The sequence below is a fragment of the Tyto alba genome, unplaced genomic scaffold, assembly GCF_018691265.1.
Source record: "Tyto alba isolate M040663 unplaced genomic scaffold, T.alba_DEE_v4.0 Super-Scaffold_46, whole genome shotgun sequence".
Classification (NCBI taxonomy): Eukaryota; Metazoa; Chordata; class Aves; order Strigiformes; family Tytonidae; genus Tyto; species Tyto alba.
Window position 1 is genome coordinate 12,922,387 of NW_024881322.1, and position 14,962 is coordinate 12,937,348.

Below are 14,962 nucleotides of genomic sequence, written 5' to 3' on the forward strand. Positions count from 1 at the left end.
ACCCAAAATTGAACCCTTCCAAAAGATATGGAGTTTCTGCTGAGGAGGATGAAGAACTGGAATAATGTGCTTCATAAAAGTGGAATTTTTAGGGAATTCCTTGCTTAAGAAACCATTAGAGTGCTGAGCAGTATACCACTTTTTTGTCCGCTACATATGAACAATTCTTGGTATCATTTGAACATGAAGCTCTCAGTACTAGGTATTAATAAACTTTGCTCCCTGTTTGAGGAAAATAGTCCTATGTTTTGTGTTCTGGCAATGCTGAAAATGACTATCACTAAAGCAAACCAAAGTGGTATTACTTTGCTAAAAGACAAATCACTTTTTAAACTGATGATTCAAATAGTGTTTTGTTCATGAAGTGCTACTTTCAAGTAGCAATTTTCTTGCTGTTTCTCTAAGTCTACTTAGAAAAATGACAGAAAAATATCAGTCATTATTTCATTGTTACACACTGAAATTAAAAAAAAGTATTCTTGAGGTTTTAGTGGTCATAGCAAAGAAACAGTAACAAGACCAGGAACAAAGAATTTACCTGATTTTCTGCTCCATTTCTTCTAAGGACTCCTTTTTAACAATGTCAAGCTCCTGCTGATGTTCCTTTCGCAGAGTACGTAAATCTTTCTGAAGATTATTCACTTCTTTGCGTAGTTTCTGTTTCTCCCTTTCAGTCTCTTCCAGTTTAGCCTGCAAGTCCTTCTGCTGGTTCTGCATATCACCTAGTAACTCCTGCAGCTCCAAACCAGATTTAGCCTTTTCTTCAGCATTTTCCTCAAAAGCTTTCAAACTGTCATTTCCTTCATCTAACTGTTGCTGTAAACTTTTTAGCTTTTCTTCATATCTCAAACTCATATCTTGCATCTCAGTCTTATGCACTTCATTCTCCTTCACTAGATTATTTTCCAATTCCTTTATCTTCTGTTCTAAAGATTGACAGACTGCCTCCTTTTCCTGCAATTTTTTCTGGAAATCTCCAATTACATTCTCCATATCAAGACGTTTTTGTTCTTCAGCTTTTAATTCTTCCCTACTGCTTGCTAACTCACCACCACAACGAGCATGCTCATCTGCTAACAAAGAGTATTTTTTGGTTTGCTCCACAAGTTCTTTCCTGAGGCTTTCAGTCCTACTCTGCTCCTCCTGATGGCTCTTCTCAACACATTCCAGTTTTTTAAGGAGTTCTTCCTGCTTGTTTTGCAGTTCTAGATGAGAGTCATTACTCTTTTGTTGCTCTTTTTCATACTTCTGCAACAATTCATCTTTTTCTGTTAATCCCTTATGTAACAAGTGCATTTTCTCTTCATATGCCTGTTGGACACTCTCAAGCATGTTTTTTTTTTCTTGTTCTACAGCAGCTTTTACACACTCTACTTTTTGCAGCATTTCTTTCTCTAAATCTGTGGAATCTCTTGTTGACTTAATTTTTTCTTCTAAGGACTCAATTTTGGCCTCTCTCTCCTGCACTTTTTGTTCCAAGTTTCTTAACTGATTTTCTCTATCTTGCTTAAATTGCTGTTCCTTTTCTTCCATCTGAGACATCAATTGCTTTTTAATAGAACCAATTTTTTGCTCTGCCTTCTTTTTCAGATCTGCCAGCTTAGTGCTGTTCTCTGCATTCAGTCTCTCTTCTAATTCTTTCAGTTCTTCCTCTTTGCTTTTAAGTAACCGTGACTTCATTTGATCAAATTCCCTCTCCTTTGCTTCAAATTCAGCTTTCAGTGAACCTATCTGCTTCTCAAGATTAAGCACTTTTTCTTCAGCCTCCTTAAACCTATTGTCCTTTTCAAAAGCCACCTTTTCTGCCTGCTGGAGTTGCCAAGCTATCTCTTTTCGCTCCATGTCTTTTTGTTCATTATACTTTTTAAGTTCCTCCATCAAGGAATCATGTTCTGAAGTTTTCTGAGCAATGTGTTCTTCTAGTTCAGCAATTCTTGCTGCTTGTTTTTTTAACTTTGCAGTTAACTCACTTTCTTGCTTTTCCCTCTTGTTTTGCTTTTGTTCCAATTCACTTTTTAAACTATTGAGGTTCTTGCTTTGTTTAGCCAGCTGCTCCTTCAGTTTATTTAGCTCTTCATCTTTTCTATTGGCTTCAGTATTGCTTAATTCAAGTTTGCTCTGCAAATCTTTAATAGCATCATGATTTTGTGTAAACCTGGTTTGTGCTTTCAGCTTCCACTCTGACAGCTTGGCTGTGCAATGATCTACCTGCTCAAGAGCTGATGCTTTTTCTTGACTCAGCGTCTCAACTCTGGACGATAACTCCTGTACCCGGTTTAACAACTGCAACCGATCCTCTTGATGCTGCTTGCTTAACAGAGACATGGCTGCTTCCTTCTCCGTTAAACTTACCATGCTTTCAAGTCTAACATTAAGGTCACTAATCGTTTTGTTGAGACCAGAGATCTCAGATTCTTTTTCCTGGAGTTCCTCCCTCATTGAAGTGACAGCATTTATATTTTCAGATAACTCTTTCCTCAGCTGTGTTATGCAAGTTTCTTTTTCTGATGCTGCTTGCTGCTGATGCCCTCCCTCTTTTTGCAATTGTTCCTTTTCTGTTACAAGTCCTTCAATGTCAGCTCTCATGGACATAATTAAATTGTCCTTCTCTTGCAGCTGTTGCATTGACTTTTGCAAAGAAGTACTCGCAGCAGAATGATGCTCTGTTACTTCTCTCAGTTGAGTTTCTAGTTCAGGAATCTTACTCATTTTAATTAATACCGCTTCTTTAACTTTTGCAGTTTGGCGCTCACAATCTGCAATTTTGTGTTTTACTATGCCTATTTTTTCATTACATCTTTCAATTAATTCATTGCTTTTTGTTTGCAATAGAGCTTCAGCATTCTTCCAATAAGCATCTAACTGGGCTGCAAGTTCTCTTGACTGCCTTTTAAACTCAGTTTCTTTTAGCTGAATTGCCTCTATTTTTTTCTCATAATTTTCATGATCTTTATACTGAGAAGACTGCATATTTTGGAGTTTCTCTTCAAGTGTTGTCATTGTGTCAGCCAGCTCAGTAATTTTGGCTTTGTCCTTTTCTTCAACTGCTTTCTGTTCACTGAGCTGTTCCTGAAGTCGTGACTGCTCTTTCAGGGAATGATTAAGATCACTTTCCAATTTCTTCAACTGTGTTTTCAAGTCACTTTCCCTATCTGACAAAGCATTCACCTTAGCCACTGATTGCCTTAGTTGTTCTTGCAATTCCTTCAGGGACTCCTCCCTTTTCACCTGTTCTTCCTTCAGGTGGGATATTTCTGTTCTAGAGCGCTCCTTCTCAGCACTGAAAGTGGCAAGTTTCTGTTTCAGGTCTCCAACTTCATATTCTTTCTCCTGCAGTTCCATTTCATGTTTTTCCTGGAGCTCTTCAACCTGCTGATTGAGTTTCTTTTCCCAACTCTGGGTAATTTCTTCCAACTCCCTCCTATGAGCCTCAGCAAGACTCGCTAGTTGCTCTTTCTGATTAGATTCCAGTTTTGACACAGCATCATTGATTCCGGCTGAGCTGGCATGTGCCATTTCCAACATTTTAGCATTGAATTCACTCTCTTTCTGACTGAACTCCAACTGCTTGTTTTCAAGCTCTTTTTTTAGTTTAGCTTCCTGCTCAGCAAGTTTCTTTTTAAAAGTTTCCTGCATATCTTTTGATTTCTGTCTGATTTTCTCCATTTTGTTATCCTGATGTTTCAGTTTACTTTCATATTCTCCTTGTAAAGCACTAATTCTCTCCTCTGTGGCTAACAGTTTCTGTTTAAGCTCTTCCACTTGCTTGTTCTGTAACTTCATGTGTTCAATTTCATTTTCCTTCTCGCTTAGACTTCTCTTTGTCTCATCAGCCTCTCTTTGTAGATCCTTCAGTTGACATTCATACTGTTGTGTTAGAGAGGTTTCTTTTTGTGTATTTTCATTCCTTTGTTCTTGCAAATGCTGCTTCAAGTCACGTACCTGAGAGATGTATGCCTCTAACTCATTCCTGACATCATTCAGCTGGGATTCAGTTCTTTCTAGCTGCTCGCTAAGTTGCAATTTTTCACCTTCAAGATCTGCATGCTTTTGCTGCAGCTTTGCCAATTCCTCTTCATAAACCTTTGCCTGCTCGTTCGATGTACTCTGATGAGACTGCGAAAGCTCCTCCAGCTTTGCAGACATTTGGACAAGTTCAGCTTCAGATCTTTCTACAGATTCCTTTAGTTTCGGTTCATGTGCTTTTAGTTCCTCCAGATGTCTGTCCTTCTCCTCCAGCAACTGCTTGAGTTGGTTGAGTTCCTCTTTGAGTACCTTCTCAACCCCTTGAATAGATATTTCGTGCTCTTTCAACATAATTTCAATCTCTTCTTTATGCCGTCTCCTCTCTTCTTCCAACTTTCCTTCCAGTTCTTTCTTTGCTTCACACGCTTTACTATTCAATTCTGAGAGCTCTTGTTCTAAATCATTACGTATTTTTAGTGCTTCTGATAGCTCAGAAGACAGTGCTTCTAATTCTGTTTGTTTTACATCAAGTTTTTCTAATGTTTTTTCATTCATCTCTTCTATGTGTGCACGGAAAACTGTTTCTTTCTCTTTCAAAATTTGATCTATCTCTTGTTCTTGTTTCTGTCTCATTTCTTCTATTTTGGTTACTTGTTGTTGCTTTAAAATTTGAAGTTTTTCTGTCCAAAGCTTTTCCTGCTGCTCCTTCATGTTCTCCAATTCTTTCTTGTGTTTTTCAACTATATCATTGATTTCCTTACTGTGCTTCTTTTTTTCAGACTCCATCAGAGTACTTAATTCCTCTGATTGCTTTCTGTCATATTGCGAATACTTTGCAAGAGAGCTTTCCAGCTCAAGAATCCTCTGTTAGGAAATACAGTGTTAAAAGAATATAAATATTCAAAAGGTAACAAGTTGATTAAATTTTTTAAAAATCTGACCAGGTTCACATAACCACAAAGACACTTATTCCATTATTTTTAGAGAGTATCAATTTTTTATATAAGCTTTTCATTCATCTAGTTTGTTCTCAACTTTATTTCCATCATGGTGAGCTAGGTATTTAATAAAAGCTTTTCATTTCACTGCAGTGAAAATAGGTAACATAAAAACTTAGAAAGAATTTAACTAATTCAAATAAAATAATTCACGTGATATTTATGAGTGGTATGTTCACTTTTTCTTATTAAGCTAAAGTATTAACACATAGGATGAAAAATACCGGGAGTCTACATGAGTATTACAGGGCCTTGCACACACGTATTGATTTATCTTAATTTCACCTCTCAAGGAAATGTTGCTGTAAAGGTAAAATGCTTTTATAGGCAAAACGTTCAAACTAAGATTTGGAAGTGGTGGAATAATGTACAAACTTGCATTACCAGATAATACAATCTTTGCTTTATGTAATGGCTAAAGACACTTCAAAATTTTAAGCAAATTTTTTACTTACTCAAGTAGCCTTGTGTTTGTATGCTAGCAGTACCCAGCAGTTAAAAAGTTTAAAGTTTAACTCTCCTGTACATCATGCATAAAAATCATGTAGGTGGACACAAATGCATATCCCACGCTATGATATGAAGTGAATATATTTCTATATTTTGCCATCTAATCTTGTAAAAAAACTAGGTGCTGCTGCATACAATGGCAATACATTAAATTTCTGTCACCACAAGAAGCACTGTCAGATTAGAACAATCCAACCACAACAAATCCACAGTATCTGTAAACTAGATGAATAAAACGGTTCAATATATACCGAAAGGAATTCTTCTAAACGTTTACCCTTTCGGAATCTTTACTCACAGTTCTAAAAGTCTCTACTTTTTGATGCATCTTCTGAACTTTCTTGTCACACTCTGACTGTATTGCTTTCTTCTGCAGCTCTAATTCTTCTAAGGCCAGGGATTCTTGCTGCTCTTGTTCTTGAAGGGTTTTTAAACACTCACTCTGTTTTCTTTCCTGTATCAAAAATGATTAAAACAATAAACTATAAATATAGCCATCACACCATCAAAACCAGTATAATAGAACATTTACAAACAAGTTAATAGGAGTCATACACTAATCACCTGTATTATCGCCACACACACAGAATTTGTATTTCATCCGTGAAAACGGAATTGTTATAAATCACTTCTATTTTATCTTCCTGGGAACTTTTTGTCTTTTTATGAAAAACATAATGCAATCCAGCCTTTCATTTTGGTTTGCTTTGCACAATTGAGAGTAACACTTTAGATGAAGAAAGGTCTGTTTTCACTTGACTCCACTGCTAAAGTATTTTTAAACTTCTATTCCTTATAATTAAAAAATAACCTGAAAAACAGGCAGAAGAAATATATTCAGGAAGGGACTCTCGAAGTCCCTCAGTCTTGGTCACCAACCATCACAGAGGAGCACAAAAGTGAATCTACTATTTGTTAGGTAAAATTATATGATGAAGTGGATTACAGTTTATGAAAAAGAACAAGGAATCCCAATGATTTCTCCCAGCCTGACCTAGAAGAAAATTATTTTCTGAGGTCAAACACTATGAATAATGAACCCTGCTCACATAACACAACACAACCAGACATAATGATACCGACACTTTCCAAGTAACAGTCTCATTCTTTGTACCTCTTTTACTCTAGTTGCTGTGGCTAAGCGCCAGTGATCCAGAGGAAGAAATAAAAAAAAACCAAAACCACACCAGAGTCTAACAAAAGGAATTAAAAAAAAAAAAAAAAGTCTTTCCCGCAAAATACAGATGTTAGTGAGCAGTGTTAGTGATTAATTATCAGCATTCAATCTGGATCACTGCAGCTGCTTTCCTTTCATGTTGCTGAAGTCTTTCATGTTGCATGTGAGCACAGAAGGACTTCACTGCAGAATACTGTCAGATTAATACTTCTAGTCCCACCTCACACTTAGAGAAATGTCTTTCTACACATTTTAGGAACACTTACAATAACTGCCTTCATCTTCTCCTGGAATGCCTTCTCTTGGGCGTGTAATCTGTCATTTAGCTCCTGATCTTTGGTAGCCATTTCTTTTTTATGGAATTTTTCTAGTTCAGCAACACGCTCCTCTGAAGACTTCTGTGAATCAAAGTCGGAAAAATATAATTTCAAAATATTAGCTAACAAAACACTTTGTATTATTTCTTAATAAGAAAAGCAGTACAACACAGAGAGGAAACCAGAACCATCTCTTTGCTCTCTTTGAATAAGTAACAGTTACTTGGAGAGCTTAATATTATGCCCTGACAGTTTTAATTTTCAAGTTTGAAGTTATCCATCTTCCTTCTCAAGTCTTTCACAGTTTTACAAAAAGAAACACCACATTTTCTAAAGACTCTTCTACCAAGGTGAGCTCAGTGTTCTCAGTTTCAGTTCAAATGTGGTAATAAATCGGAAAGGGAACTTCTGTCTGTAGCTGTCCCTGTATTCCTGCTATTTCATGAGCCAGAAAGTGGTGATACTATGTAGACAACTATCTACAATCTATATACATGCTTTATTTAAGAATAACATAATGCAAGTCAGTCACCCCTCTGAAGCATCAGTGTATCCTCTTAGAAAAATTAACAACATAAATGTCAACACAAGAATTGCAATTTAAAGGTGTTCAAATTTACAGCATTGCAAGGCACATGCAGTACTCCTGCAATGCCTACCTGAATACACCAGACGAAGCAAATTTTAGCAATTCTTAACTAGCAAACAGTTTGGCAACAAGTTCTTAAACGTTTACACATACTGGGCTAGGATAATCATTAAAAGTACTTAGTATTAAAACCCAAAATCTTGGTGGAGATGTGTAGGCTGACTGCCATTAATCTCTTCTTCTTGACTCCCTTTTTAAGTCTCAAGTGTACTTCCTATAAATAATTTTATTAAATACTGTGAAACAGAGTAATACTGTTCATTTTTACATGCCTCTAACATACTGATTTTAAACTGTTAGAGAAAAAAAAATATCTGTATGAGGAGTTTTCTATTCTAAGTAAATCTTTAATCCCAGAAATTAATTTTTATAGAACTTATTCAATGCAAAAATTTTACAACAATGTTCTGATATACTAATGTATTTTACAACTACATTTTAATTGTAATTGAATCATTAGATTAAAAGCCAATAACACAAGGTGAATTTCAGCTTTTACCTTCATAATCTGAACCACCTCTTGTTTCACTCTGGTTAACTCCCGTTGAAGATTTACCCTCTCTTCCTCACTTGCCTTTTCTACTGCTTTGATTTTTTCATCCATTTCCACCTGCAAATTTTTCCGGGCCTCCTCTGTCTTTTGGGCAAGACTCAGAGCCCTCTCAAGCTCTTCAAAAGCTGCAAAGAAAAAAAGTATATGATAGTCGAGAAATATCAATGTCCCTTAATAGAACAACAGAGTTCTCAGTTAAATTCTCTTGTAAATTACACAAGTAACAGAAGAATGAAGTTAAGAATCCATCAAGAATTCACGTGGGTTTATTATCTAGAAAGGAAAGAGAACTGACATATAGCAGCGAATATCTTTCAATGCATTCTGCAGCTTCTATTTCTTCCCTTAAAATCACTATAAAATACATAAACTGTATAAATAAACTATGGATTCACTTCTGACTATATGTGCTGAGTAACTCTGAAGAAGAGAAAAAAAGCTGCATGAAGGAAAAATCAAGTCACAAGTTGGTCTTCCACTAAAACAAGCAGACGGAAGCATAAGCCAGGAATGACTGCTATGCAAGTCATTTTTTACTGAATCATGTAGTTCTTCCTGAACAGAACACTGAAGTATAATATCAGGCACTTTAATTACCTAGGAGTTATTCATTTCAAACTGTACAACCTTCATAACCTTCTCTCTGAACTGTGGGTTTGGTGGAGTCCATACAGAGGGCTTTCAGTAATTTCACTACTTACTTTTAATATAAACTGCTACCAAATGCAATTCAGAGACACTGGAAGAATGTTTGTCTGTTATGAAGACTGTCCTGTGCTTCTAAACTTCATAAATAAAATGTAAGAAAAAAATATTAAGATTTTTTCCCAGAAAACTCAAATATCTATAAAATGTTTCAGAAGAACACCCAAGCTGCAGTGATGAATTTTATTTACATTTGCATAAGATGGACAAGTCTGCTGAAACACATTTTAATTTACAAATCGGAAGCAATAATTCCACAGCTTCTTCCCATGCTAAGGAGAAGTATTCCAACATACTTCATTCATTTCATAGATGATCATTTAGATATAAAAAGAAAGCAAATAGATTCCTGTGTTGTGAACTGGTTTGTTATTATTATTATTACTGTTATTATCACTATTATTATTATTCAATAACAGTATCTGAGCTCCTCAGTTAAACTGATGGCAGAACGTGTGTGGAATTACACAAGACTAGAATTTGATCAGTGTTAGGGAAATATCTTTTCTGGAATAGATCATTAATGTGGAAAACCTCTGATGCTTATCGAAGGAAAATCCAGTCTATTATATAGTTAATTTTTTGCATAAAAGAACTTTGGCAAAACACCTCTGTAAAATTCAAAATCACAGTGCCAATATCAAGACTGTAATTTATCAGAGAACAAAACCCCCAGAAGTATATTATTCTACTATAACCTGGACTACTTGGATACTAGTTTGGGAGCAAACAAAATCATTTTCAAAGTGTTATTTAGTATGCTACACTTTCTGCCACTTAATTCTATCCCAAAAAGAAAATCATAATAGACACATACATCTCTAGTTTCCTGGATTCAGCAGTACTTGGTAGGCATACACAGCAATTCTTGTAATCTTTAGTTTTTTGAAACTATCTTTAATGACATCCAGGCATGAGTTTGAGAAGTGAATAATAATTTCCATTCCACATCCTCTGATAATATTCAAAACTGAAGCCTTTAACCACAATCTATACTTTTGAGACAATACTGCAAATACGTTTCCAATTAACTTAACTCCATTAGATTGCATTCACCCAAATTCTGACCTTTTCCAGAATTTTCTTCTATTTACTGAAGAAGCCTTTCTCTGACTACTCACAGCAATGATCATGTTTTAGGGCAAGACAGAGTTGTTATTGACCCTGGCAATACCAAAGCACATCATTGTATTCACTTTTTCACTCCCAGTTCCACTTAAATAATAAATACTAAAACTCATTACAAAAAAGTTAGGAGCACTAGTCATTATTTCAAACAGCAGAACAGTCTAAAACATAATGCAAGCATGCACGAGGCTTATAGCTTATTTTCCAAGCACAGTTCTTGACAGTCCCCACCAAGGTATTTACCACCAGGGAGCCGCAGGACTCAAGTCCTCCCCCCCTGCTGCCCTGGGCACAACTCGGTTATGATCACAGCCTGCACAAGTGTTTTTGGAGAATGGCAACTTCCCTGATGCTCCTCTCAGCCCTGACAAAAGCACATACAGCCAGCAAAATTGGCCAAGTTCTTCAGTATTACAGAACCAAAAAAAAAAAAAACAAAAAAACAAAAACAACCCCACAAAAAAACCCAAACAAATAAAAAAATAAAAATAAAAATAATAAAAAAAAAAAAAACAAAACAAAACAAAACACAACCACTTCCCTACAGTTACAAAATATAGCCTCAAAATAAAGCCTGCAAGTAAAAAATTAAGTTATTTCACTTTTCCAGACATGTTTTCTGATTCTTGATGTAAGCAACATATACATTATTTTCATCTGAGAAACCTGTATCTTCTGCAAAAGGAAGGCGAATGCTTTTGCTGTAGCCCACAGACCTGCCACAGAAACGATCCAGATTCACACTAGGATTGACTACTGATGTGTAAGAGCTGAGCAACATGCAGTACAACAGCTCCATCACTGTAATTGCAAGCAGGATGCTAATACAAAAGCTGATGGGTAAAACGCCAAGAAGGTATGAAAGCACAAAGAAGCAACACTTCACAGAAACACACTTAGCTCTCTAAAAGTTAAATTATATGCATCTCAGGCACTTACAGCACTTAAGCAAAACAGAACATTTTTATTCAAATTAGTGAAATCCAGTGTAGCATGACACAACCAAGTTTTAAATCAGCAGAGGGTTAGACTATCATCAAGTAGACAGAACATGGTCTATATTATTATTATTATTAATCTATGGGAGATTTTAATGCTACTGCTGATAAAAGCCTGGAATAAAAGTCCCTGTTTTTATCCGAATACGTCTATTCTGAATGTAAAAAGTAAAGGCACTGTCTGTGTTCTTCCCCAACCAGCACAGTTACTGGTGAGGGAAAAAGTCTTTTAACCAAGGTACTAGTTAAGCAAAGTCTCACAAAGGCACAGTGGCAAATCAGAAACAGTAAGCACACCAACAGAGCGTCAGGTGAGTCTTGCAAAATCCCCTTCCTGTGAACAAGCCAGACAAACAGGAAACCTTCCTGTGCAGTATATGTGTAACACAAAAAGAGCCTGAGCAGAGTTTAAGAAGTGCAAGGTTGCAAAACCGATTTTTACAAAACGTGTGCGAGAGAGTTGATTGCTTTACATACCCTACTCCAAAGTACCAGTCTCAGTTCCCTTCCCCTTGTCCCTCCTCCCCAGTGTAACACCAGTCCCTACTTCTTGCTTACTCTCCCCGTGCTGCAGAGGTGTTGCCTTCAACCATAGTGCCATCTACTGCTCAAAACCGTGAAAAAAGCACAGAACAGGATTGCAAATGTGTTCTTACTAAAGGCTGAGAGCAGGCATCTTGTGAAGAGTTTGAGAAACCAAGGTTGAATTAATTTCCTATAGTTGATTCGTGCACCTAGGCAGTATTTCAAATGCACAGTCCAAGCTTTTTGTTTCTCTGTAGGAAGCTGCAATTTATACGTTAATTAAGCTTGCAAAAGAAACATCACCTACAAAGAATGGCAAAGTAAAGCAAAATGAATTTGCTTTCTAAAGACTTTTTTTTGTTTACTGTACAGAATATAAAAAAGTCAATAATCTGCATCCTGAGAAGTCAGAAAGGACTTATGCCAAGTAGTTTCAGGAGAAACAAACTTCAGTTTACCAGTAAATTAGAAATGCTATAAAGAGCTTTGCTTAAGTAAAATGTAAATAATCTCTGTACATTTCAAAGCATTTAAAAAAAAAATGAGTTGCAGTTACTACAAGTAAAAGCGCCTGAGAAGCACAGAATTTACTTTTTAGAGCCCAGTTCAAGCACCCAATGTGTGATGTAAGAAAAAAGAGCCCTTACCCCAGTCCTGTTCATACAAGGCTTGGGAAAGGCACCATGATTCACTTATTGGCATGTGTGGATGCACAAAAATAAGATGCTCTGTGAGATTTCAACATAATGTACCTCTAACTACAAAAAAAAATGAACTTCAACTGGGGAGACCCAGTTACAGTTTACAAAACACACACAAAATAAGCGTACATATATTTTCACTATTTCAGTATGCAAAAATGCATTAACATTAAATCAAACACTGGAGCATTTCATTTAAAGTCACTGATTTATAAAAAAAAAAAAAAAAAAAAAAAAAAAAAAAAAAGCCAGACACATAACTCCAGACAAGTTAAAAACATGAAGTGGAAAAACATACCACTTTTCAGCCTACAATACAGCAGTATGAAAGTGAATTCCAAGTGTAAATGTATTATGTTTATCTTTATTTTGCCATAACATAAATTAAATTATCATTTCTACAAATACAATATTCCATTAAGTCAATTCTTCACTAATGACATAGAAAAAGAGAAATCTAGAATTTAAAATCATCTCACATTAACTATCCAAGAAACAGAATGTTAAATATATTGACCTCAAATACATGAAACTGCCAAATTCTTAAAACTGGTACAACTCAAAGGTTGTGACCTAGAAGTAATTTTAGGCTGTCCCAATACTGATGGTGGTTTTCTCAAATGCCTGAACAATTCAATTCAACTGTATTGAACTACACTTCCATTGTAAGTCACAGCATTTTTGGAATTCATTAAGCCAAGGAAGTAATAGGAAAACCTAATAAAGGTCACCTTACAGTATCTTAAAAGTAGTGTTAACTAGTTTTCCAATGGTTCCAATATTCATATATGCATGCTTAAAAGAATACAAAAATAAATGCACTCAAAGGTAAAGTGGATGCTTATGCACCATAAAATTCACCAAAAGTACTTTACAGTTTTACTTAAAAGAGAAAATACTTAACACACAAATCTCCTCCTAGAAAACTGCAATGTGCACAACACATTATTCATAAATGAAATCACTTCTCACTACAATAGTTAATTTTTCCAGGTATCCAGAGCATCTCTAGCCCATTTTCAGCTTCTGGCTACACAAATCTGAGGAAACTACTGTATTAACTGGAGCGTGTAGATATTAGTTCATAATTAAGACGTTGCTACTGCTTCAAAAAATGCTGTGTTTCAAACAGCTGTGGCAATAGCTTCATATCTATAGAAGTATTAAAATATTCTTCAGCTTTTTTTATCGTGAAAAAAAGCTTCCTACTCTCCAAGAAGTGAACAAAATCCAACTTTAGCAGAACTGACTGACTTCTGAACCATGAATTTCCAGAGCTAGAAAGACATAGGCAACCTGAAAGAGTAGGAGAGGAGGGCACCTAATTAAAATTTGTTGCTTTCACAACATGGATATTCAAGTTGCTTTTCTGTATTACAGCAGAATGATCTACACACAGTAATCTTTAAAATTGAAAGTTCTGATCTAAATCTACATAGGTTTAAAATAAACCCCTATGAAATGTATAGTTTGAACTTCTTATTCCTTTTTAAAGAAAGAACATATGCATAATGTTTTACGCAAACTAACCACATCTGAGCTTCTGCCAAAAGAATGAACTCCTTAAAATGTCTATGAGAGCAAGTTAAATTCTTCTAAAAGAATTTTAAAAGATATAATGCAAAACAATTTCACTGTTTAACAAACAAAGGTAGGGTGGATTGACCTTCTAAGTTAGTTTCAAGCAAAGGAGAAATGCAAGCACACATAATGTTACCTAATTTCCATCAAAAGCAAACTACAGCGTGTAATAGTGACATAACTGCTAGGTTCCAAGCCTGAAGCGAAAGGAATCATCACTGCTGTTTCACTAAAAAGAAACCAGAAATGCTTCCGCTATGATTACTGAAAGAAAATACTTATTATGGTTGTAACACATCCTCTTGTTTTTACTTCTTCCCAGGCTCTTTTATAATCACTGATAAGTTTTCTATGTAAAATACTCATGATATTATAATCATAATTTATACATAGGTGCAAATTTCCCTCCTGAAGTTATACCAGCACAAAACTATCAATCTTTTCTCCTACCAACAGGGAAATACAGCTGCCTTTCAGCAGTTTCCTTCCTAACGCCAGTTGAATTGGTAACAGAGACAAGACAGTTGAAAACATCCCTAAACTCTACTGCCCTGAAGTTAGTAACAACACTAGCAGGGGTGAGATGTAGAACGTTAGGAAAAAGAGCATCTCTTAATATCCATTCCAAACAACTGATGAAAGAGTGCAAAAAGACCACACTGAAGCTTCCTCAAGTTTAAATGTGAAAGCTATTAATCTCTAGAGTTTCTTACCAGCTCTTTCAGATTTTTCTTTCTGTTCCTTTAATTCCTCGCCTTTTGTAGTTATTTGTTTGATCCGAGCACGCAGTTGGGCTATCTCCTCCTCCTTCATTTCCAATGTTTCATGCATTTGTCGCTTTGTCTCTGCAATTACCATGCCCTATGGAAAAGGTCCTTGTGATAAAAAGCTAATAAATAAATAAAACATATAGCTGAAACAATTTCAAGCCAGGACACAGTCCTCGTCAGGAATAATCTTTAGTCTATTACTACAAGACTAAAGATCATGGTGGTATTCTATGGCAGAAAACAGCAAATGCTAACAAAAAGAAGATAATAATAGGGATTATTTTGAAGAGTAGCCAAAATTTATCTAGTGGTGAAAAGACCTCATCCAGCAACTAAGGACCATCAGAAAACTTCCTCCTTCTGGTACAGATACTTTTCTTTGGA

At 35.7% G+C, this 14,962-nt stretch overlaps 1 protein-coding gene across 10 annotated transcripts in view; it reads right to left on the reverse strand.

Annotated features, from left to right (window-relative positions):
* Positions 1-14,962, reverse strand: part of GOLGA4 (golgin A4) — a 70,358-nt gene that overhangs the window by 22,876 nt on the left and 32,520 nt on the right. For all 10 annotated transcript variants that reach the window (XM_042806338.1, XM_042806339.1, XM_042806337.1 and 7 more), the window contains 5 exons: positions 14,522-14,669; positions 8,117-8,295; positions 6,918-7,049; positions 5,773-5,928; positions 539-4,830 (listed from right to left, as the gene is read on the reverse strand). In XM_042806338.1, coding sequence (XP_042662272.1) covers positions 539-4,830; positions 5,773-5,928; positions 6,918-7,049; positions 8,117-8,295; positions 14,522-14,669 — 4,907 coding nt within the window. The remainder of the gene's footprint in view (positions 1-538; positions 4,831-5,772; positions 5,929-6,917; positions 7,050-8,116; positions 8,296-14,521; positions 14,670-14,962) is intronic.